The sequence below is a fragment of the Amyelois transitella genome, chromosome 12, assembly GCF_032362555.1.
Source record: "Amyelois transitella isolate CPQ chromosome 12, ilAmyTran1.1, whole genome shotgun sequence".
In the NCBI taxonomy this organism is placed as follows: Eukaryota; Metazoa; Arthropoda; class Insecta; order Lepidoptera; family Pyralidae; genus Amyelois; species Amyelois transitella.
Genome location: NC_083515.1, coordinates 5,952,538 through 5,978,688, shown reverse-complemented (window position 1 = coordinate 5,978,688; position 26,151 = coordinate 5,952,538). Strand labels below are relative to the sequence as shown.

At 33.6% G+C, this 26,151-nt stretch overlaps 3 protein-coding genes across 3 annotated transcripts in view; 1 reads left to right on the top strand and 2 right to left on the bottom strand.

Moving 5' to 3' along the window:
* Positions 1-4,911: 4,911 nt before the first annotated feature.
* Positions 4,912-5,910, bottom strand: LOC132902323 (uncharacterized). Its single transcript, XM_060946902.1, has one exon. It carries the CDS (start codon positions 5,908-5,910, stop codon positions 4,912-4,914), a length of 999 nt encoding a protein of 332 aa, XP_060802885.1.
* Positions 5,911-11,245: 5,335 nt separating this feature from the next.
* LOC106142019 (28 kDa heat- and acid-stable phosphoprotein) lies at positions 11,246-15,839 on the top strand. Its single transcript, XM_013343654.2, has 6 exons — positions 11,246-11,433; positions 11,696-11,786; positions 12,396-12,495; positions 13,114-13,244; positions 14,208-14,393; positions 14,630-15,839. The coding sequence occupies exons 1-6, from the start codon at positions 11,424-11,426 to the stop codon at positions 14,631-14,633; spliced, it is 522 nt and encodes a 173-aa protein (XP_013199108.1). The 5' UTR covers positions 11,246-11,423; the 3' UTR covers positions 14,634-15,839.
* A 7,305-nt stretch (positions 15,840-23,144) lies between these two features.
* Positions 23,145-26,151, bottom strand: part of LOC106142695 (uncharacterized) — a 79,032-nt gene continuing 76,025 nt past the window's right edge. The window contains exons 4-5 of the mRNA XM_013344565.2: positions 25,514-25,591; positions 23,145-25,180 (exon numbers count right to left, since the gene is read on the bottom strand). Coding sequence (XP_013200019.2) covers positions 24,868-25,180; positions 25,514-25,591 — 391 coding nt within the window. The 3' untranslated portion in view covers positions 23,145-24,867. The remainder of the gene's footprint in view (positions 25,181-25,513; positions 25,592-26,151) is intronic.

Here is a 26,151-nt window from a genome sequence, read left to right as displayed (position 1 = left end):
TGATGAACACAATTTAACACCTGATTATTCTGCTCACAATAATCCTCATATAATTTAAGTAATTTAGGACAACCCTTTTCACCCAGTTCTATAATTTCACAATCGTTGCATAACTCTTGAATCCATACAATCTTCTCATTTCCTTTAACTAAGACATTTTTACTTTTTAAATATGGAATTATAACTCGCCGGAATTCTCGATAATCGATAAACCCTTCATACCAATGTAGTCCCCGATTATTTTCTAACCATCGAACTCGCTTTTTTTCTTCATCAGAAAGAGTTTTAAAAGAATAAGGTGCTTTAACCAAGAAAGTTTGTGTGTATTCCTTAGTTACAATCGAAAATTCCTTAACAATAAAATTATTTTTCAAATCCTTAAACCCTTGTAAATCTATGATTATTGTATTAGCATTCATGATAACTTCTTAACAATATTGCTCAATGGCTTGTATTCAAATATGCAATCGTTCAGTATCAGACAATATGCAGCCGTTTGATCGGGTATGTCTTGGTCAGATTCGAATTCAACTCTCACATCAATTGATCCCTTTAACATTTCATGCTGTCGTGAACAGTCTATAACAAATAACGGAGCTATGTCTCTAAATTCTTTTAATCCCATCAACGGCTCCGCTCGGCGACTATGATAAGACTGATGAAATCTTGCGTATTGTTCATATATTAATGAATATCTGTTGTCTGCGAAACTAATATTTAAACCTTCATACGGATAATATGAAGAATTTAGAAATACTCTTACGTCTCGAATATGACAATGGTCGAACTCTGCCATCGACATTGTTGCATTACTTTTACGGTTTGTTTGTAAAGCAATAATAACAAATCTTGGTTTCTCTAACTGTGATGATGTTTTAATGGACCAAGTATGTTTCCTGGTTTTGGGTAACAATGGATACTCATACAAATCCCAGTTACGAAACGCTAAGGTTATCGCTCGATCTTTTTCTAAATGTTTAAGTAAATTGACTCTTTCACGGTCCGACACTCGAACATGAGGAACTCGCCAAATTATTTTATTTATAATTATATCTTCGACAATTTCTCCAGAACTTAGTAATAAGGAATTGAGATTTGTATTACTTCTCAATAGTACTAATTCATGTTTACAGTTCATTATGATTTTTTCATAATCTTCTGCAAAACCTAATATTTTATTTAACGGTATATACACAGAAAATCCTCCATCAGAGGTAATGCCTGAAGGAGACCAACCCCAAACTTTTGCGCTTTTGGATTCATTTTCGTTCAATGATAGATAAGATTTAATTGTTGTGGTAATACCTGCATTTTTAATCTTATCTATTTCTATCCCATTTAGTTCATATCTTATATCTTGAAATAGAAATAGTACGGGGTTGTTTACGAAATGCACACTCGGCACTTTTTCTTTGCCAGCGTTATTTTGTTTATACACATCGACTCTGCCCTCAATATACAAACAGCTGAGTGCAGGCAACACATACAAGTCTTGTTGATTAATCGGTATCCGTATTTCATCATTTTTGTTAAAACTTGATACATAAGGCTTATACGAATGATATTCAAAACTTTCTATGCTATTGTCGTAAGACGCGGGTTGGCATATATTTAAAATGTTCATATTAACAAACCTAGTAGCCTTAAAAAGTCTTTATTTTTTTTTGTTAGTTTTTTTTTAAATCGCAGCGATGTTTCTTTGTGAGGTGATCCTTTAGGACTGAGTCTTTTAATAGGAGTGAAGGTGTTTTTATGAAAATTTAACATTTTGGTTTAAAGTGCAAATACAACTGTACTTCTTCACCGCGTAAGTTAATTTGCTTGTTTTCTGCGTCTAACAACCTTATATTGAGTGAATTTATTGAGCTCTGATTGACAGGAAAGTAAATTAAATTCTTAGGTATTTCAATAATTCTGTAACCAGGGGGTACGTTAGGCACAAATTCATAAATAATATGGCTTGCTTTTCCGTTTACAAATGATCCGCTGATAACATCACATTCGATGCGTACGATAGTTGTTGCTAAAATGCTGACAGGATGCTGAGATTCAGTACTTATATTAGCTTTGATTGATTCTCTATTAAATCCTAATATTTTTCCGATTGAATTATTTTTATTAAAGTGTACATCTTTGGAACAAAAAATTCTTGTTTTTAACGTATTATTATTACAACCCAATTTCAACGCTGCATTCTTTATGTTACTTTTCAGATAATCACAAATATCTTGAAACTCATACGATCCTTCAGGAATTTCAATAACTTCATCTTTTCCATAGTAAAATTTGTTATTTTTTGCGTCTATGTTAGGTATAGAATTAAATGTAGAAAAATACAAAAGCCCACATTCGTACTCTCCATTCAGTTGTAATGTAGGGGAATAGTTAGTTGTTAAAAATTCTCCTCTGCCTGTTATTGACACAGTGAAAGACATTATTATACTGATACAAATATATTTTTATTATATTATTTATACAAATGATGTTTCCAAAATTCTTTTAAAAACTTTAAACAAAGGTGTCCACAGTTTATAGTACCATAAGATTGATATTGCAAATAATTATAATTTATAGTTAAAGGACTTAAATAATTTACTAGTTCCAATGGTGGTTTTAAATCACCAAAACTATCAAAATATTCACAGTAATTAATATATTTAACGTAGGCTACCCAATGTGTTCCAGGATTGTCAGAACTATCTAAATTTAATATAGCACACTCAATTTTTTTTGGTTTCCGAGGAAGAGTATCTCTCATATACACTCCGCGAAAGTAAGGAATATCAATAGCATGTTCCATTATATCTAAATTGGTTAGTGCTCGTCTGGGTAGCCGCTTTTTCAGTTTTTTGAAGGACTTAGATATAATCCTGCTCCCTTTTTATATGGTTTTATATACAAGGCCTTTCCTAAAGCAACAGATTCCATCATCTTGTTATGTCGTTTAGACTCTTCAAAGTTTTTCTGAGCTACTTTGTAATCATTAACAGCCTTTGCTATACCTGCCGCGCCACCAGCAAGTGAACCTAAAGCTGACAGACCGGCAAAGATGGGAATGAGCGGTAAAAAGCCTCCGCATTTAGGAATGGGTATACATCGTGGTAAACGTGTACGTGATCCGTTATTTTTAGAAAATAGTCTTTTTGCGGTTGCATATGCAAAGTTTATAGTTGAACGCTTGTCCTTTGATTTAATATTTTTAAGCTTAGATTGTATATTTTTCACTACTTTCATAAATGAACGAACTCCAGCGCCAGCTTTGAGTTTTGCTTTCATTGCATTTTTTACAATCCATGAAGCCAATTTTTCTCCTTTTCCAGCACTCTTCGATTTTATTCTTTTCTTAGCCATATTCAAAAGGTCTAAATCTGCTTTATGTCGAATGTTTAAATCCTTATTATTGTATGCAATATCGTGGTACATACAAGCTTCATCCAATTTATTTATACCTCGCTCACCTCTTAATAATCGTTTTTGAAGTTTAGTACCTGGTCCACAAAACTGATATCCAGGAATATGTAGTTCGAAAGGTAAATTATTGATGACGTTATTTAAAATACCTCTTCCCTTCTTCATAGATATTCTTGAAATGAAGATATTTATTATGACGCTCACTTTATATTACAATAGTAATGCATTCTTGTCCACCCAACTATTTTCTTTTTCACTTAAACCTAACCACTTTACATAAAGTTTATGACCTTTACGTTTAATAACTCTTTCAATAAGATAAAGTTCTGGAAATTTCGTTTTTTGTAATTCATATTCATAAAAAGCTCCCAAAATTTTCTGTTTATGTTTGTCTTCTAATAGGTATGTTGGTGGATTCGTATCATTTACCTTGACAATAACGAATATTTCTGTCGACCAGTTGGGAGTGTATCCTTTATAAAAATCACCTTTAAATTTACTTATCCGAACACTATCACCAACGTGGAACTTAGGCTTGCGATATAAAACTCGCTTTTGTGCACGCAATATGTTACATCTAACTTGTATCTGGTTTACTTTATTTACGTCGACTGGTTTAAATTTAGTAGTACGGTGAGTAGTATTGTTATATTTTTCTACAACGGAATTTAAATTTGGTCCTAACCATTTATAACAACCATACAAACTAAACATTTTGTAAAGATTACATTTTATTGTACGAATAACTCTTTCCACAATAGAAGCTTTTTTGGTGGAGTAGGTGGAATAATGATTAATGTCATATTTCTTACACAATTTATTAAAAGCATCATTATAAAATTCTTTGCCTAAATCAGTTTGTAAATTTATAGGTTTTCGTTTTGAACGAGATACAATTTCAAACATTGCTTTTGTCACACATTTTTTGTTTTTTGATTTTATAGGATATGTCCACACATATTTTGTAAAAGTATCTATTACAACTAAAACATATTTATATCCTTTGTTAAAATAAGAATATTTCTGAAAATCCATAAGATCAGCTTGCCATAAGTCGTCTATTCCTTTTATAATTGTAAATCGACGAGGAAAATTTCTTCTTGCTGCTTTATGAATTTCATCCACTATGTTTTTTTTGCTCATTGTGTTGGTTCAATTTAAGTTCAATCAAATTATCTATTTCTTGTTTTGTATAAAACGATTTTGACAAACGGTCTGATGTAGCTTTTTCCAATTTTTTTAAATATACTTGTATATTATCATTAACCACTCTTATTTCTTTTCTTAACTCTTGTAGTATATTATCGACGTATGCTTTGTTCACTGCTTCATCGGCTTCATTTGGAGATGAAAGACCTTTTAATTTAGATGTTTTCAAATCATAGTGTCCAGCATCAGTTTTCACCAATGTATCGTTTAAAGTGTCGATAAATTCCAATAATCGCAAACGTTTATGGACGTGATGACCGAACTTATCTACATTCATTGCTGTCTAGATGATTAGAGATCTCGAATTATACTGGTCATTTTCTGTGGCGATAGCTGTTTATGTTCTATATTTATAATTCCAGCTTCTCGTAATTCTTCTATGACTGCAATAATTTCATTATCTACACCACTATTGCCAGCCGCTCGTGATCCTAACAACAATTTTAATCGTTCTACCAGTTCGTTGGGATCATCCCAATAAACATAATCAGTATATTTTTTTACTTTTTTCAGAAGTGGAATACCTTTTCCTTGAGGAAGACTTTCTACACTTGAAGTCATATTTTTTGAGAATTTAAATAAAGGCTTAATGACATTAATGTATTTAAAACCTTTGTTACTGTTTATAGGTTTAGATGACTCATAATTACGTCGATGTGCATTAGTATCAATTAGTAACAATTTATAATTTTGCAAGTCCTCCTCTCTGACTTTTTCTAGATCAGGTTTCCTTTTAAATAGTAACTCTCTTAAACCATCTGTCTTCTTTAAAATTCGAGTTCCTATTTTCAGAATGTTATCATTATCGAAAACACGAATATTGCCAAGCATTAGTTTTCCCCGCTCATGTCTTACTCCAAAAGGTATAGCATCCATTACTTCTGATGATGTAGACCACGACAAAGTTTGACGATTATCTGGAGAAGACGCAATAGATTTGAACGAACCTTCACTGACATTATGATCTTCAGAAGGTGTGGAAATTAAAGTTTTGTTGTAATTATTAGGAAAGTCGCTTTCAGAAACAGTGTCATTCGATTCTTCATTGGATGAATAAGACGATGTACTTTCATTTTTACATTTTTTCCCAACAGAGGGAATGTAATTATTTTCATTCTCAACCCATTTTTCATTATTTTTATTGGCTATCAAATTAAGGGGATCAACAATAGGTTTGAAAATTTTCTCCAGTGCCATATTATTTACGTTTTTTGTATCGTTAATCATCCCCACTTTTCTTTTAACAGCTGCTGCTGACTTTACTATTTGTTTTTTAAATGATTTTTCCATTTTACTGCTTGATATTGTGTTCAGTCGCAGATCACACTTTAAAGTGACCTTTCATTATCACTACATTGTATTAAGTATGTTAATCTAGAACTATAAAAGTGTCAAATGCTGACCTATAACATCCTTTGTTTTTATCACAATCCTTATTAATAACAAGATAATTAAAAGGCTTTTTCCAAACTTTTGAACACATTTCACGAAATTGATTCCATGACATATCAGACCCTACATGCTCATCATAAACATGTTTCAAATTAATATCATCTTGTTTAAATAATACAATCAAATTGGAATTGTCTCTCACTAGTTGTTTAGGTATTTTTGTATATGTTTGATTAATATAAAAACAATCAATTTTCTTATGTCGACCCATAGCAAAATAATCTCTAATGCTGTTCTGATTTTCGCAAGCTACATCATCAAATATTATAATTGAATCAGGTAGCGCTTCGTGAGGACTCAAAATTTCACAATTGTGATTGTATTTATGAAAGGTTGTACCAGAAACCATGTTCATAACTTTCTCTAAAAATAAGTATTTTGCTTGATATAAAGATTTTGAATAAACATATAAGTTACAAAATCGTGGACCATCTGTATGTAACAATAAACTTATTACTAAGTTGGTTTTTCCACAATTTGATGGACCACAAACGATACAACGTATTGTGTTCGGCAGAAGGTTTCCGTGTCGTTTTGGTTCTTGTGATGAAGCAGGACAAATACAATCTAATTGTAGTGAGTCTTTTTGTTTCACAAATTTCATTTCTAGTTATTAGCATGTGCTTAAACTCGTCTGCAGTACTCAACGAATTTGAGCGAAATGAATTTAGATTTAACGAATAAACACGTTTTATAATTTAACATGTAAAATCTTGTTGGTAAAACAGGAATCAGGAAAACACAACAAAATAATGTTTGATGGTTAGAATGAATCATGTGTAAAAAGTGTGTTCGGTGTGTGATCTTTCCCCGAGCTCGCGGGTGATTCTTATCAATTTTATAATGGAGTCAGGTGAGTGCATTCGACTAATGTTTTGTGTTTAGAATGAATCGAATTTTGTTTATTGGGAATTCTGGGACACAAAAGTGTCCCAGAATTCCCAATAAACATCTACTAATCTCAAACACTGTCACAATTTTCTACTTTATAATAAGTATTTAAAATTAAAGTTCATTTATACTTTAGTTTTATATATATTGATTTATTCTTGAAAAAGTTTAGAAAAAAAAAAAATATATATCGGAAACAAAAAGTAGGTACTTACGAATTTTTTATATCACTGTATGATTTCCCAAATCACTGATCACTTTAGTCCTTTTGAGTCAAATAATAATAAAGTAAAAAAAAGTTTTAGCGATGAGAACTTTCTTGGCGGACTGCTGGTTTGAAAATGGCGGGCAGTTTTTCGCGTAGGGGCTGCGATGTCCGTGTCCTTGCGTGGTATACAAGGTCTTGGGAGGTTATGTGTGGACGCTGTGTGCGATTCCTTCGCCTCTTATAGGCATTCATTGTAGGTACAAGCCTTTTAGCAGACGTATCGCTATAACGGACTATCGACGTAAGGATTATCACTGATATCATTCTTATTTTTGCAAATTTCTGTAACCCAATTTCTGTTTTAAGATTTGGGTTTCCACCAACCATACATGTAACGTGCAAGTGTTTTATCTGTACCATACATTATAAACTGAATATTTCTGAACAAAATATATTTTTTTATAACAGAATATATTTTTTGTCCCCCTAATTTCTAAGTTTAATTCTGACTACAAGAGTACATAAATTCAAATGAACATCTGTGGCTCATTTTCATGTAAAAATATTGGCGACTGCAGTTTCAGCGTTAGCATTTACTTCAACGAGTTTGCCCATGGCGTTTAGTGCATGATGTAATATGCAAATTGCACTAAATACCTTAGTCTCGACATTGTACCAATTCGTAGGTAAGGATTTTATTTTTAACTTGGGTAGTAGTATAAAGGCTTCGAACCCACTACGATAAATATGATGTGTAGTCGCGTACGTTGTTTCGAATGAATGACTTATTATTGCTTATCATACTAGAAGTTTTATGGAAAATATCGTTTGGCAATTATAGAGGGATACAAATATTCAACCCAGGTAGGATGTTACCTACAGATCAAAAACGCTAAAAGTAACCAATTCCAATATTGCAATGCTGCAGTTACTTACATTCAAGATGTATAACCGTGTATCGCCGACAAAACAAATTAATTTATCAAATCGACGCCATGTACCTACGTATTTTTTTATGTAAATAATTAATTGCCTTATTATGTACCATTTTGTCCCATCCCAAAGATTAACGTTTATTGCAATGATACCGTTATTATGCGGTATACTCGTGACCTTCAGAAAGGAATATTAATCTGCTTACTCTGGACTGAACAGTGGTATTTTTCATTTAATAGCTTTTAATTTTTCACACCATTTTTGATCGAGCTTCGACTCCCAGTACCCAATACGAAAGCATACAGTTATTTTCGTATTGATAAGCATACTCGTAAATCAGATATGGCGATGGGTTTGTATATTTTTTAAAATACTATGCTATGCCCTGATGTCATTATTTATCCCAGATTTTTTTTTTTGTTTACCATCTATAAAATTACGCCTCCTTCCCGGAGAGGTAAGTAGAGACCACGTCTTTCCACTTGCTACGATCCCTACATACATATTTATCTTGCTTCATCCACATTAATAACTCTATGCTACTGTATATTATCTCTGTATTATCTGTGTACTGTGTCTCTGTATAAGAAGCCTTAGAAAAAGACGAGCGCCGTCGGAGTCTTGACACCTACAAAAATAACAGTTAAAGTTATCACTTAAAAGAATTATAACTACACTCCTCGTCCTTGCTTGTCTAGTTTTCACAAACATACATAGAAGGAAAAAAAGAGAGCGCGTATGGTCGAATGGTTAAGGTGCCCGGCTAAAATGCGCAAGTAATGCGTAATCTGTAATCGGGGGCACAGGTTCAAATTCTACCTCGGCCATGTAGCAACGACTCTTTTCTGAGTTAGGTACATTAGTTAATGTGCTAACCAATGTTCTTACAGCGAGGGAACATATCGTGATGAAACCTGCACATTCAGGCAACTGAATGTGTAACTATGATCCAATATGTGTTAGGTTCAGGTTCCGCAAGGTTGCGGAGTTAAGACGGGAGTCGCCTCGTGTAAAAACCACGAGTAAAAATCCAAGATCCATGATCAAGGGTCATTCCCGGGCTCCTGTCTAGACTGTTGGGATGTAACTGGAACTACCGCCAGGAGGAAGATGAAGACAAAGAAGGAAAGAAGATGGTTAAAACCAGGGAATTTTTATGCGTTTTTTTTTTACTATACCTACCAGCAGCCTTTTTAAATTACTTTTCACCGTCGTGTCATTCGTCAGCACAAGTGCTTGCAATAGAAGCACCTTATAAAATTTGTCAAGAGTTAAATATATACCTAAAAATGTGAATATTACCAAAATTGGGTTCTTATTATTCAAAACCATTAGCATTCACTTGTGCTGTGTGTTCCCGGTACTTTAGAATAGGACCACTCTGTCTCTTTCCCATGGCTATAGGGAAATGCATTGAGTAGGCATTATCCAATATGAATTTGGTTGCAGCGGTCAGAGGACGCGGTTGAAGCGGTTCGCTTCGTGCAAAAACATGATTAACCCAATCCATGATCTTAGTCTAAAGACGCACTTCGGGTTCCTCTTCAGAGAAGAAGCATTACAATCACTAGTACGACGCATCATTCCTATGGCGCATGGCGGCGTAATTCCGATGCGGATTTGTCGCTTTGTTGGTACGAAAGTAAGTTTTCGATTTGTATTGTTTTCTAAAATACGTGTCAGTGGACCAGAGATGGGCATTGTTTACATTAAAAGTGAGTGACTCCATGACGCATATAACAATTCGCCAAAAACACATCGGCTTTCCGTGTCGCAAATGTGTTATACATAGTAAGCAGACGATCAGCCTTGACTCTGCTAACCTCTTTGATATTGAGGTGAATCGTATTAAGACTTAGATGTTTCCGTAGTAGGATGCACTTTCTTCCATTCAACACCTTTTGCCATCAGTTCATCAATGTGCCGTGTGGTTCCGGATATTTAAGAATGGATACTACTCCATCTGTTTTCCGTGGATGTCATAGAAGGTAACAAAATAATTGAGCACTCAACCATTTACAACGTTGCGTTAGGACCCGTGCAGCGTGCCGCCGACTCCGCCCGACCTATTTGACCTCAGGGCCCGATTCGTATAATACCTGATTTACCCAAAGATCTTCTCCCAAGGGAAGATGCACACGAAGATAAATACCAAGAGAATAACCATAATAAATTTCCTAACGGCAATTTGTATTTATTTATTTTGTTTTCGACTTAAAAAATGCACCTTATTATACGACGTTCTCGGGCTCCTTTCCATGAAGTTAGGAGTTAAATAGGGAAACGCCAGAAGGAAGAAAAAGAGCGACGTAGAAAGCGGTTACCCATCTCATAGAAACGGTCATCCCAGCTAAACTAACCCGTATTCCGTAATATTAAAGCAGTGTTACTGCGCATTTGCAACTAGGTATTATAATTTTTCATCCAGTTCAGCTAGAAGAAGACATATAGGTAGGTATATACCTACATAACAACTTTAAAAACATTTATAAATCAAAGTCTTGTGAAAAGTAGGTACTTTTACTTATATCTTAGTAGCTCGAACTTAAAAGAAATCGTGACCTGAAACGATAACACCTTATGAGAGGTATGTATCTTACCTACTTTTGGCTTAACTAAGTATGCTAGTATTTTTGGCCGAAGGAAACTTTCGGTACCCAACTTAGAGGGAACTTAAATACTGGTACCTAACTACATTATTTTAAATTATCAAGTCTATGCTTTACGGGGTAGACAAAGCCAACTCTATCGAAAACGTTAAAGGCCACGTTCAACTGAATAGTCTTATACCCTAATAATGGAATTGAGATCAAATTAGTAACTGGTTGCCAGCTCATCATCACATAATTGACTTTTATAATCTGCACGGGAAGAAAAACAGTTGCCATACACCAGACCATTAAACTTGACCTAAATGAACGTGTAACAGGTACCTGATAAACATTAATTCAAACTGGTAGGTTATTACATCAGAGTAGTTACTAGGTACTAGATACATAGGTACTACATAAAATTATAGGGGGCGACTGTCAGTATTTAAATCTCAATTCCATCTTAATGAGTGAGAGTAGGGTTAAGATAAAAGTACACGTGGCAACACTGTAATTTGACAGTCATTTTTATTTTGTCTATGACTCAGTCTATGACCATTTTTCTTTTCCGGCATTAAACGTCAACGCCAAATTTATCCAATTTTTACAATTTATGTGGTGATTGCTGACTTGGAACATATAAAAGCAACAACTACATACTAAATACCTACTAAATTTTATTCCTATTATTGATTTTATCCCGTTAAATTACTTCTGAGTCCACAATGCCTCGTGGTGAGTTCTATTTCGTTGCCCCCTTTAAATTTCTCAATGTCGTCCAATGTTATGAGAATGTGCTTTTTGCAAATTCTATCCGTAGAAATGATTTCCATTTTAGCTATATATTTATGAAACTGGAGCCTTTATATTTGAAGTTTTTTTGTACTTCGTCATAATACATCTATGTTTACATTCTTGTAATATTGTTAAATGCTTTGTTATTTCAGCTAACCTGTTGTTTGGCCTGCTTTTTCATTATCTATTGTTTATGTTTCAGGTAAATATACGAATCACAAAGGACGCAACCGTAAATTTACTAGCCCTGAGGAACTTGAAGAACAGCGGAAACAAGAAGAAATTAAACAAAAGTGAGTCCAATGCTTATGATAACATATCCTTATAGGTGTATTAGTCTTGTGGCAATGTAGTTTCAATTTAAATTGTTATTTGCACATACTTAGTATGAGAAATAATTTCCATTTCATTATTATTTAAGTCTTTTAAACCTCTAAAAACCTAACTGAGCCAGTATGTTATATCTTTTTACTCCTGAAGATGAAAAATAAAAGATGATTTTGGTTATAGAGTAGCATGGGCAGAACATTTGAACATCTGCCAACCCTTTACAGCTTACTGATTCTGTTTCACATATCAATCAACTAGCTGTGCCCTGACTTCGTCCGCATGGAATAGTTATTTTAGGCATCATTGAAGCCCTCAAGGATGAATAATTAACCCGGTGTAATTTTCACATTTTCCATTATTTCTTTGCTCCTTTCTTTGCTTCTTGCTTCCTCGATAAGTGGTCTATTCAACACTAAAAGATTTTTTTAGTGTGTTCAAACAAGCAAACTCTTTAACTTTATAATATGATTATAGATTGTATTCAATGCTGTGGCAAAATAGTGTTTCGATTTCTTTACTGACAACGGTTGATAGACTCGAGAAATAAAAATTTATAATAAATGCTCTTTCAGATGGAGAAAGGAACATGGTGGAGAAAGTTCCAGTGAAGAAGAATCTGGGGATGAGAAATCAGGATCGGGTAGCAGTGAAGATAGTGATTCAGAAGGGGATGTGAGTTGCATCATTATTGTTTTTATGATCTTCTAGCATTTGTGCAGGCCTTTGAATCTGGCATTAACCCTGGTTGCTTCGTAACTTTTCTGGAAACAAAACAAAAATTAAAAGATTGGATACTATACTTATTTGTAAAAACATGGGTATTTTCTTGTATACAGATGCGCTATGTTTGGTCCACCTATGACTTTTCATACAAAGTGACACCTGTTTCCATTCCATTATATTGTGTCATGATCAGAGATCGGAATAGGTAGATTGAATTGGGGTCAATGAACTGAAACGTATATATTAATATGGACATACCTCCGGGATTGCGGGATTTGTAAGTTATTAAGATTTTTTCCTGAATTTTTTACAAGTGGGATGAAGAATATATTAGTGGTAGCTGTTTTCCCCCGACTTCGTTCATATAAATTGTAGTCCTATGTTACTGGCGACAATGTAGTTTACTGTAAGTGTAAGTACTAAAATGGAATCCTGGAAAAGAGGCATATCCAGGTTATGCTTTCTATGGTAATTCATGATGCAGGTACATAAAATCAATCTACCCGTTCCGATCTATGGTCATGATAGAAAGAATGTGTTTACATTGTTATTCCTATTATTTTTCAGCACCCAGTTAAAGCAAAAGGTGTGTCGGGTCTCATCGAAGTAGAAAATCCAAACCGGGTAGTAAAGAAAAACAAGAAACTTACAACTTTGAATAACTTAGGGGGTGAAGGTGAAAAACCTCAGTTGTCAAGGTAATTTTACTGAAGTGTTACATTATATAGATTCTGCCAAACTTTCAATTTCTCTACTAACTGACTTTTCTATCAGACATTTCAAATTCCCCTCCATCTCTATGAAAATATCTCAAGCTTGCTTAACTATTTGAGTGTTTATTTTTATTAATTTTAGCACATTGCATGATTATTAATGTATGCAAAGAGGAATTAACACGAATATACATAACTGTCAGTGCAATTCTAGTAATATGTATAAATTAAATAAAAAAAAAAAACAGCATATTATGGTTAAGTTGATCAACTAAGATATGGCATCATTTTCTGGGGTAATTTAAGGAATAAAGATATAGCTTTTAAAATGCAAAATTGCTATATTCATGCAATGTTTGGTTTGAAATCAAAGTACTGATAGCTGTAAACCCCTTTAAACAATATAAAATTTTCACACTTCTGTTGCCTTATATTCTAGAATTGGCAATATGCATAAAAAGTAATAATTATTTTTTTCTTTATCCAATGTTGTTGTTCCAAATCAACATGATGATGATGATAGATTGTGTGTACACTGTACACCCATCACAAATAGCTTTGATGCGTAAATAGTGTTTTATGCATGGCATCAAAATAATGTTCTGAAGGATTTTAAGGAATAAAATTTGAATATATTTGAGAAAAAAAATTAAATTGTTATGAACGGGTAAAATTTATTTCAGTATTAAAAATTTCTTGAGAGGTACATTTTGGTTTAACAAAGTAGATTTGGATATCCACTTTGTTAAACCTCCTTTACATTATAAATTTGCACACCTGTCACTGGTAAAACATGTAGGACTCAATATTCTTTGCATTGATTCCCGTTTGGTTATATTAATATGTGAGTGTTCCATGCTTATGCATTAGGTTAAGATCTCTTTTTCAAAAGTTGTAACAAACATACTGGCACATAAAACTGCTATATTTATTTTCTTTATATTGCAGGCGTGAGCGTGAAGAAATAGAGCGGCAGCGCGCGGCGGCGGCGTACCAGAAAGCGCACGCGGAGGGCAAGACGGAGCAGGCGCGCGCCGACCTCGCGCGGCTCGCCATCATCCGCCAGCAGCGCGAGGAGGCGGCCAAGAGGCGCGAGCAGGAGAAGAAGGCTAAAGACGAGGTGCCCAAGAAGAGGTTAGTTTTTTTTTGTCTTTTTTGTCTCGCTGGGAGATTTTAGTATGATTTTTTTATATATGCATATGGTAGCTTTCATATCATGGTCATCTGGTTCTTTTGCTATTTTATGCTATTGTTCCAGTGGATATGGTCCACTGGCTGCACTTTGAAGGCAAAAAATGTTTATATTATATATACATATACATTAGTTATTAATAAATGTATATCTAATATTTACTTTTCTTTTGTTTCAGGTAGACAAATGTCCTAACTATAGACTACAAGAATATTCGTATTTTACTGTTTACATGCTCTCGGAGCTAGATTTGGCTTTCAAAATCACCACAAATATCTGCGCAAACAATAATTTATCTGTTAAGAATATGCATAATATCTGTATTCATTCTGTCCATGTTTCAAATCTGCCATTTGATATACTTACTTTATCTCAAGTTGTTACTTTAAAGATATTCCGCAAAATAATTCTCATAACTGATGTTGCAATAGCGTATATGCTCGCTGCAATACGGTTGCAGCGTCTAGTTGCATCGTCATCATATCACGGAAACAAGTTAATTGCAAGATGAATGTAATCCATTTTCTTATTCTATTAAAATTTTTCTCTAGTTTTAGATTTTCGATGCAATTTTGTGATTTTACAATAAACTCGCAACAATCAGATTGCAGCGTATATACGCTGATTCCTAGCTATGTGAAACTTGACAGTATAAAAATGTTAAAGCATTATATTTAAAGTTCTAAAAACCTGTCTTATTAATGTAATAATTATACGAATGTATCAATTTTATTTTGAAATCTAATGTGAAAATAATAATAATTTGGATTTCTAGTGCTAAATATTTTAGTCTTTGAGGTCTAGTAATATCAGAAATAATCTCATTGTTTCGCCTGTGCAATCTACCTTATTGTGTACCTATTGGTACGATACTGCAATATTTTATAGTGTTTGTGCATGATTTGTTTGCCGCAACTAGCTTAATGGTTTTATGAATCTGTAAGTTCGATGGACGTGTAAGAAGAGAGGTAAGAATAAGGACGCTTGTGGAATAGTAATTTTTGTGACAATTTTGTGAAAAATTATTTTAAAAAATACTTTTTATCACGACGTTTGCCATATTAGTCGAAATTATAACATTGAATACAATACTTAATTGTTAAACTAACATGAATTCTGGTTGTATCTTCATTTCATTGGAAACTTCGTTTTAATATTTACATGTTTTCTATTGTCATAATTTTATCATAAATATTAAAATAATAAATTATAATTATTGTATACATTGTAAAATGATAATTGATTGAGCAAATACTTAAATGGGTATATTGTAACTATTTTCAATTCCACCAGAAATGTACCTAAATAAATAAATTTATGTATGAATCTAGATCTAATTTATTAGATAGCCTCACTCTTCATATTTTTTAATTCGATGTGTATGTATATTATAAATAAAATTACAAATGTTTCCTTGCAAATTGGTTTCATCGACCGTATTTGAAACATTTTGTAAATCGCTCTCTTTTTAATTTTTCTTTCGTTTCTTAAAAGGCCTATTCGCAGATTTAAAATATCAGGTGTGTGGGACAAGTGTTAGGCTGAAGCTTACAAATCTCTACTCCTTTTGGAAATAGGCTTGAATCTTATTTTTCTGTCTGGCATATTTAAAAAAGCCAGAATATTAAGCCCATAATAATCGTAGTGGAAGAAGAAGTATGCAGGGATCATGGAAAGATATAGTCTCTGCCTACCCCTCCTAGAAAGAAGCATGATTTTATGTATGAATCGGAAGGATAGTACTACATACATACGTACATATGATCACGTCTATATGTGGTTCTGTCTTCCCCGCTAGGGATAGCGGGGTAGACAGAACCACCAGTCTTGAAAAGACTGATAGGCCACGCTCAGCTGTTTGGCTTAGTGATAGAATTGAGATCCAAATAGTGACAGGTTGCCAGCCCATCGCCTAAAAGAAGAAGCTCAAGTTTATAAGCCTATCTCTTAGTCGCCTTTTACGGCATCCATGGGAAAGAGATGGAGTGGTCCACACGACACTTTATAAAATTAGTAGGTACTATAGGTACAGGTTGAATTTTTATTCGTTAACGTAATTTGCATGGAAAAGCTTTTCTTTATATGGATGGATACATGCTGTAAAAACTTATGGCATAAAAATTCATAAAATTTTTCTAATTTTTTAAAGGCCCGTCGACAGGTACTTTTGTTAAAGTAAAATTATTGAAAACTACAAACCAAAGTCGAGTCGTATATACGGCAGTGTTACTTTCATAAAGTACATACCTACCTACATGATATAAGTATTATGTTATTAAACAAAGTAACAGGAAAACAGTTCCCCCTGATGGTCCAATCAATGGGACAAAATCCTGGGACCACGAGAAAGCAAGATAGTTCATATACTGCCTTCGAGAAAAATCCTAACATCAAATAATCCCATCCCAACTAGGTAATATTGGTATGACGTATGCGTTTGAAAAATGATACAAATTATTATACTGGAGTGTTACCTACTCACTAAGTAATTATATTGGTAAGTTCTTTTTTTATTTATTAACGCACCTAGTTTGTATATACATATATTGTTTGGCACGTTTCATCTGCTAATCTACGTAATTGATTAAATTTTCACACACATACTTCATCCACATTCATTCATCTTTTAATGCGAGCTCGTCGGTTTCCTTAAAATTAATCAAAATATCACACACATTGAGTCTTACCAAGTGCTGTAAAAACTAAACAACAAACAAAAAAAATTAACCTCCGTCGCAAAAAGAGAGTTGTTATAAGTTTGGCGTGTCTGTATGTCTGGCTGTCTGTGTCATTAAAGCTCACAAACGGATGAAGCATTTTAATAAAGTTTTCGAGTGCTCTTCGACATGTTTGATGAAAATCGGTTGGGCAGTTGAAAAGTTACGGAGTTGAAAGTTAGGAAGATTATCTTTTTGATTTGATCTCGTAATACCGAAACGGATAGGTAGGTAATATGCATTATGATAATGTTTGCTCAGATATGAAAATTACGAGGAAGTGTGTCCAGTTTTTATTAGGTACTTGAATCGGACAAAAATCGCTTTTAATATCTTCTCTGATTTTTAACAAAAGCATTATTCAATATTTTCATATTATTACGAACATTTCCATATTGCCTCTCGCCGCTCGGGCAAATAAGTTTTAACATAAAATGCACATGAAATATGCTATTTCTGTGAAAACTGCAGATGAAGCACGATGAATTTACAAAAACCACTTTTTTTTTTACCAACCAACAACCTGCCTTTATATGCGTTTGACAAAAATGTGGGCCTATTTAGCTAGGTACATTATGCTATTATCGCCAAATATGACACACAACATGTCATAATTTAATCAAAATCAGTTCCAGGGGTTTAGGTGTTAAACCGTAATGGACAGACAAAGTTATCTACTTTCGAATCTATATTATTCGTAGGGATCTGCGAATAATTGTTTTACTGATGAAAATCGTTGAAATGAGTTGCAATAAAGTGACTGGATGGGAATGCCGATCCAAATTTGGTTCTACCGAGTATCTTTCTGTACTCTCCTTAGGGGCGCAGGGCTACGTGCCCGAATATTTGAATGCGTCGGAGGCGTTCGTGGAAGCGGTAAATTCTCATTACCACTGCCCTGTGCAGCCCGCGGCGCCCGAACTCAAACTATGCTAATATAACATACGCCTCCCCTGCCGGCCCACTTGCGATGCTTTACGAGTAGACATGTAGTTATCCTTGTTTTACTGTTTCAAAAATGTGTGCGCAAAAATAATATTGCATTATTGCGAAAATTTATTACAATAGTCCTCTTCTTCCTTCTGACTTCTTAGTCCCGGTTACCCGCTCACCTCTCTGGATAGGATCCCAGGTGATCCGTAGTGGGTAAGTCAGGTTTTTAAAAAGGCCAATTCTTGTTATTACTTTAGATTTATTCAGAGCAATAACGCGAAAGCACAACAAACAGACAGGTATAAATGTATTAATAACGTACCATCAATATTGAAAGAAGAAATTAATACCAAAAATCTTAAAAAAAAATTAAAAAAATTCTTTCTTTATAAAATTCAGCAAACATAATTCACCCCGTGTGGTACAGAGACATTCTTCACTTGTATTTTGCTAAGTGCGATGCGTAGCATTGCATTTGTAAAACTACCTACATTTTATGGATGTTCAACGATGAATGCCACTGTACGTTCAAACCTACATACTTATTATGGTTTTTGTTACACTGTAGCAGTTAAATGTATGTAATATAAAAATATATTTTTTGTAAAACACGGGTTAATTATAGATTAACATTAAAATTATAAGTATCACTGTAGCCTGCCCATTTTTTAGTATAGATAAGTACTTGTTCTGGAAAATTTTTTTTAATACTTAGTTCACGACTACAGTTTCGCGTCTATAATGTAGTCTATATGTAGTTTTACTTAAGTAGGTACCTAAATCATCAAGATATAGGTACATACTTAAGTAAAACTACATACATACATACATAAAAGTGCAAGCCATCAGATTGTGGAATTCTCTTCCTGAATCTATTCGGAAGGCGCCTAATAGATTTGCATTCAGGGAGCAAGTCCATGATCTTCTTTTTGACCAGTAGATTTCCTTAAACTTTACACAATCATCCAATGTATGTAGTATATGTATGTTTATTTTATATGGAGTATATATATATATATATAGTCATACTTATGTTTGTAATATATTATATGCAAGTGTATTACGTAACCTATTATTATTCATATTTATATAATTTTCTATTTTACAGTTATCGCACTACCCGTACATCCATCTCAGTTTGGTCCAAAGGTTCGACTGGCAGAGAATGCCTTGTGGCATTAAGTCCACCTGTTGTACATTTTACGTGCATGAAGTCTAAATAAATAAATAAATAAAATCACGCCTCTTTCCCGGAGGGGTAGGCAGAGACTACCTCTTTCCACTTGCCACGATCTCTGCATATTTCCTTCGCTTCATCCACATTCATAACTCTCTTCATGCAAGCTCGGCGGTTTCGGGTACTTTTGACCTGACCCTTTACCAGGACGTCCTTAACTAAAACTACATACTTAATCCATATATATATATATATATATACATATATATGACTATGTGGATTATTTATGACTGCGTGATTTATCCATTTATATATGGAAAAAAGTTTGGTATATGTACCTACTTGAAACTTAAGACTTAGGCACAACCTACCTACGTCCCAAGTTTCCCCGCAACACAAAACAAGCTAATTGAATAGCTAATAAAAGGGGGGTATCTAACTTGGTCGACTGCGATAAATAATAGATAAATGAAATGGCCGAGAGCGCGCCAAACAAAATTAAAAGTTTCCGGCAGTCCCACCTAAATCACATCACGCTGATTTATATCACAGCATCCGACCAAACCACTGCTGAATCCCGGTTTCAGACCGGCAATCGCCTGTTGGAAAATTATGTTTGGCGCACGTCAAAATTTAAGACCCACTGCGAAATCTTAACTGCGAATTTATTTTTGTTCGGTTCGTGTGTTTAGTTTCTACACGCCTATAGGTACCTACTTACAGAAATTGAAACGTAAACCAATAAAGTAGCACCTATTTAGTATAATGCAACGGAAGTTTTAAATAGGTACCTAGTTCCTATTTTTCATAGTCTAACTATTGTTATTATATTAAAATTATAGTTACTAGATTAACTCGTGATCCAGGTAACCTACTCATATATTTAACTAAATTGCATAAAAAAATTAAATATAGCAAAGCATTCGTTCCACATCTAAATGGATTCAAGAGAGATTCCGACTTCATAATTAATTGAATTTTGCTGTAATTTCGTAAGATCCCGGTTCATTTGAGCACTTTAAATGTCTGGTGGAAGTCAACCCTGCTCGGAATGCACACAAGATCGTGTTTGTTCCCCCAAAACTCGAGAACTACGGAACTAATTGAGCTTTGATTTGACTTCCACTCGTTAGCATTGTGAAATGTCGGAAAATTACTGGAAAACAATTTCTGCGATTCATCGCTTCTTTAGTTAACAAAAAGTTTAGTTAAAAAAAAACTTTTCTTATCTTTTAACAAGATTGTCTGAAGTTTTAGTTATGGTTACGTTATTATCTATATTGCTCAGCTAAGTAGGTAAATGATATTGTATAAGGCGTTTTTATTCCATTTATATAGAATGAAAAAACACGAAGAGTATGAAGAAGTATAAATCAAATGCTACTAATTAATACTTGCTGCTAATTCAATGAAAATTAATAACGCTCTAAAAAAATTGTTTTGCTATCCAGCTATGAAATCACCAACATTATTCGACTCCAATAAACAAAAAGAAAGATTACAAGCATTTTATGGAAAAGCACCACATCACATAATGCCTACTCATAGTTCTCATACCCAAAGAGCTTACTCGAATAAATCTATTGAGCTGAATCGATGAGATGCGCGAAATGATTTATTGACTCGACTCGAATCGCTAATGGCCGCTGAATAAGCGCGGGGTGTTTTTCTTTTTAACCTTATAGACGATCGTAAATAAAATTCTGTAATAGAAGGAAATTAATGTAATAGGATGTCTGTATACTAAGTCTGAAATGTAGGTACTTAAGTGAATAGATAAAAAACACACAATACCTAGTACAGTAAAGGTACTGTAGCTTTTACAATGACAAAATCACATATAGTCCATAATAGGGGTTAGGTTCCCCGGAAAGGGCTGCGGAGGTCAGACGGGAGTCGCTTGGTGTACCTATAAACCTGCCTTACACAATCCAGGATCATGGTCAAAAGGCACACCCTGAGCTTCTTCTCAGAGAAATGTTCTATCATTTTCATACTTACGTGTGCTTATTTTAAAATACCTACGTTACTTGAAAACATCTCCTTGCCGATGCAAATTTTACTATAGCGCTCCTACGTCTAGCCAATCTGCATATTAAAACCGTAGAATTCCCATGGATAAGATTACACTTGCATCTTGAAGATTGAGATTGGCCTCATATGCATCGAATGTAAAATTTATATATAGAAAGTAAAATTTTGAAAGAAGTCCATTCAATTCAAACACAATTTGGTAAACTTTGAAAAGTATATTGTTATGTCTGATAGTGAAGATTTAAGGTTATCTTTATAATTAGATACTGTTTGTATCGTGCCTTAAATATTCAACTTTTCTCTGAAAATGAACGTTTTCTCTCATGGTATAGGTATTATGATATGAAACCGTAATGTGGTAACCGTAACCGAATGTTGGTCAATATTTGCACACAAACAAATTTACTTTGGACCTTAATAAGGAAAGATCGATTATACGGGAAGACGGAACCTACATCAATCACGGATACCGTATCAGCATCCAGCCCATACCTACATATAACTTCATGCGTTTGGTAAACACAATTTGGTTGTTTAAATAAGGTATATATACATATTAATCACGTCTTTATCCTTACGGGATAGACAGAACCAACAGTGAAAGAAAAGTGTGAAGACAGACAGAAGACAAAACAGTGAAGACAAATTACTGAAAGCCCACATTTAACTCTTAAGCCCTAATGATGGAATCGAGATTCAAATAGAGTCGGAGCCCATGCCTTAAAATAATTCCAAGTTTATATACCTTTCCCTTGATTGACTTTTACAAACTGCATGGGAGTGGGAAGCAGCTAACATTTATGCGAAAGGGATGAAGTGGTATTTATTCTCTAGTTCCAAAAACCATACGGTATAAAAATAATAAGGTTTGTATACTACCTACATACGCAATTATAAAAAAGTGACTTATGCAATATAAGGTTATTCTGGTCTTAGTCTATTTATCAACAAGGTGCCTTAGAGTGTTCGTACCTCACCTCATTCTCAAAAAAGTCACTATCACAATGCTATTCTATTTTTGTAAGTTCTACGATTTAATACGAGTGACTAATTAATTACGATTTTCACAAATCTAGGATTTTATTAATCCAATGCAATTTTCATTTCCAGAGAACTCTGGGACCGAGTCGTGGCTAAATTGCTTTACAATATAATTAAGGAGGAGCATTGTCCCGGAATCAGCGGTGCTTCGATTTACATTTAGAAGGGAGAAATTGGTACAAATCCAATTGAAGCAATGTTACTAGATTTTCAGTTTGTGTTTGAGTTTGTATTTCGTAGGATAGTGGAATATATTAGATGGTGAATGACGTCAAGAAAACAATTATAAGCTATTATTATATTACAATAAACTTAAACAATATATAAGAATTTGTTATCATTTTAATAATAAAATAAAAACTTTTTTTTTTTTTTCAAACTTTAATGTAGCATGAAAAGTTGTAGAAATTGCTTAGCATTGCTACGCAATTTCTACGTTTTTCAAATTCTGTTCTATGGCGTTCGCCTCCTCGCGTAAGTCTGCAATGTGGCTAAATCGAAATGTTTGATTTGTAGTTGTGGTTCTCGGCACTTTATTTCGAATAGGACAACTCTATATCTTTACCATGAAAGGTGACTAAGGGATAAACTTGGGATTCCTCTTGTAGGCGATTTGCGATTTTAATCTCAATTCCATCATAAAGTCATACATCTGTTCAAGTCTGTTGACTCCGTCTACCCCGTAATGGAAATATACGCGACTTTATGTTATGTAAATAACATAGGTCTCAGATTTTAGTTTTTTCGCTTAAGATTTTCGATGGTTTATAATATCAAGGAAAACAAGTTAATTATGTTTTCACTAAACTCTTTATTGATTTCTTATAATACAAATAACTTTATGTACACCATAATTACACTATCGTTACATCTGTAAACATTAACAGTACTTATGTTACACATTATAAAATAATAATCACTGACAAAACATATCTTTCCTGAAATATGCCAAATAATCCAATGTTTTTAATAAAGAAAAAATATTTAATTTTTTTACAGAGTTTAGTTTCAATTTATTTTATCTGTAGGTACCTATCGAGGAATTACACTTTAAGTTTAACTTGAATCTGACATAAATAACATGGGAATATAGATTTATAAATAAGTATTTTTATCAGAAAGTCATTCACGCAAGCAAGGTGTGATTACTAGACTTTTAATTGATTTAACTTATAATGCAACGCAATTGGTATGTTATCGATATTTTTATAATATTTCCACTTATTACAGGGCACTATCCGTTATTTACAAGGCAATCACAAAAATAACTTATCCACGAAATTTATGCATGAACTCCATATTTATAAATAACAGTATTTATTCCGGAGTTTACATAATTATTGAATCTGTAATACTTATTAATAGGAACATAATTATGATCTTACTTATAGAAGGTGTATTGAAGAATATATATGTGTCGTTAATATAGAGACATTGGAATAAACCGATAGCTATGATTGCTACCACCAAAATTAAAAAAAATAAATTAAATAGTTAATAACCGCTCGTAAGTAAGTATTCCCGATCTTCTTCATTAATTTACTGCCCGTAAGTATAAAATGCTTTTCCCTCATTGACGAAAAACTACTTTTAAGTGATCCCCTTATGTCTAATTTGTCTGCGATCTATCGATCAGTTTAGCCACATTTCTTTCGACATTTATCTTTATTTTAAGACATGTCTTATAGACAAAGGTCCCTTAATTAAATTAAGATAAAAAAAATCTTTGTTTTAGACAGAAAATTACAGATCCTATAATTATGTAAGCATAGCAATATTTACTAAACTGGAAACTATAAACATTGTTACAAATTATATTTACAGTTAATAAACAATCATTGGCACTATATAAATTAATAACAAGAATACGTTGTACATCTCGGCGAAGATTTGGTCTAAATAGTCAACATTCGTTGCTTAATCTGCGAAAATAACTATTATTACCTCTATAATTTGTATTACTCGTATATACACGGCACATAATTTGTTAATTTAATACCTAAGGAAATGATATTTCAGTGCTTTTTAAATATTTACACAAACTTATCTACATTAAAAATAAGGTACTTGACGTTATCGAAAAATACACCCAAAATGTTTTAATTGCATTATGCAGGACGTCGCGGCAATTTATGAAATTTCATTTCTTTTTTATTCCGTAATTAAACTTTTTATTGAAAAATACTCGTATATACGTTTGTTCTAGTTTTTTAACTACCGGCGTTCAAGTTTTGTTTGCCTTTATGACTGAATGGTGTGCTGTTTCAACTAAAATTTATTGGTGATTGGATTCCTGAATTTCAATTTATTTTCGAATTGCCGACAGCTACCTGCCTAGAACTATTGATTTCGATGTTATACGAGTTGACAGCGGGTGTTTGTTTTGAACTTTACTGTACATTAATTAGTTCTTCTATATTTTTAAAAGTATTTTTTGATTACTAATTTTGTTGTGTTAGTTCTTTTTCCTTTTTAAATAATCAATACACAAAAGTTACCTATATATTTAGTTCGTTATAAGTGCGCTAATATGTCGATTTCGGAAGGGGGTGGAACATGTGTCTCATTAAGTGCCGTCGACCCAGATACTGTCACTATAACAGGTTGTGCATCGGTGTGTACTATTGTTACTAGATGTTCATCCGGATCTTTTTCCTGCTCTGTGGGTTTAGGCAGGGCTTCGATAGCGTCGTCTGCGTACTTCAGGTCGAGCGGTGTGAGTGACGGAAGGGCGTCCGAGACGGTGACGGGAGGATCCACACGAGGCGCGCGGTAGGACGGTGGACCGCTGTATTCGGAACCGCACCAAGCAGCGCCCGTCGACCCTCTGTTGAAGATACAATATTTTAAGATTTAAATGAAGTAAAAATAAAAAATTGAAGAAAAATTGTGACATAGTGGTAACGTTTGTTTGAGCCACGGTTCTGGGTTCGCTGGAATATGGGAAGTGGGAAGGCCCAAAATCGAATCGTGGACGTGATGAAGGATCAGGTCACTATTACTCAAAACCAATTGCTTACACAAAAATAGATAAATAATGCAAAAGAAGGTGAGTAAAGCAAAAGCAGCACGCAGAAATCGTGTTAAGTGAAAAGCTTATTCCTCTGGAAAAATGGCGTGATGTGTGATTAAATATACCAACAGATTTGCCATTGTTTACCTGACTAGACTGGCTGCGTTTGATCTGTACGTCGGGGGCGGAGACACCGCGGGCGCACTTCTGTCTAAGAGAAGTAACCTGAAAATGACAAAGAAATAAATATAAATCTGCGATTTAATTTTTAAATATAACTTTTTTGAAAAGGTAAGATTTTGATTTCTTTTATTTAATATTATTCTGTCTTAAGGCGTAAGTCCCGGGTACATCCTTTCTGGAAAGTTCTCGGTGGCAACATTGACCATGATCCTGGATTAAAGTCAGGTTTTTACACGAACCGACATCTGTATTACTTACCTCCGCAACCATTGCAAGAGAACTTAACCCATATTTTGAATCATGGTTATAATCCAGTTATCTTAATGTGCAGTTTTTTATTACAATTATTTTAGAACTTGAGAATTAAAGAGATTATTTTGTTTATCACTTATTCTTAAGGAAAAGGGAGTTGTTAGAAATATATTTTCCGATTTTCCTACTACGGCTACCTTCAAGCGACAAGTAAATCTTTATCAAGTAAGTAATTAGAGTAAAGTCTCGGCTTCTAGGAAATGTTTTCGTACAATTCCAGAGGAAAAGATTTCTATTTGTTAACATCAATTTTATGTGGTCCGCAGAAATCGGAATTGCCTTAGTATTAT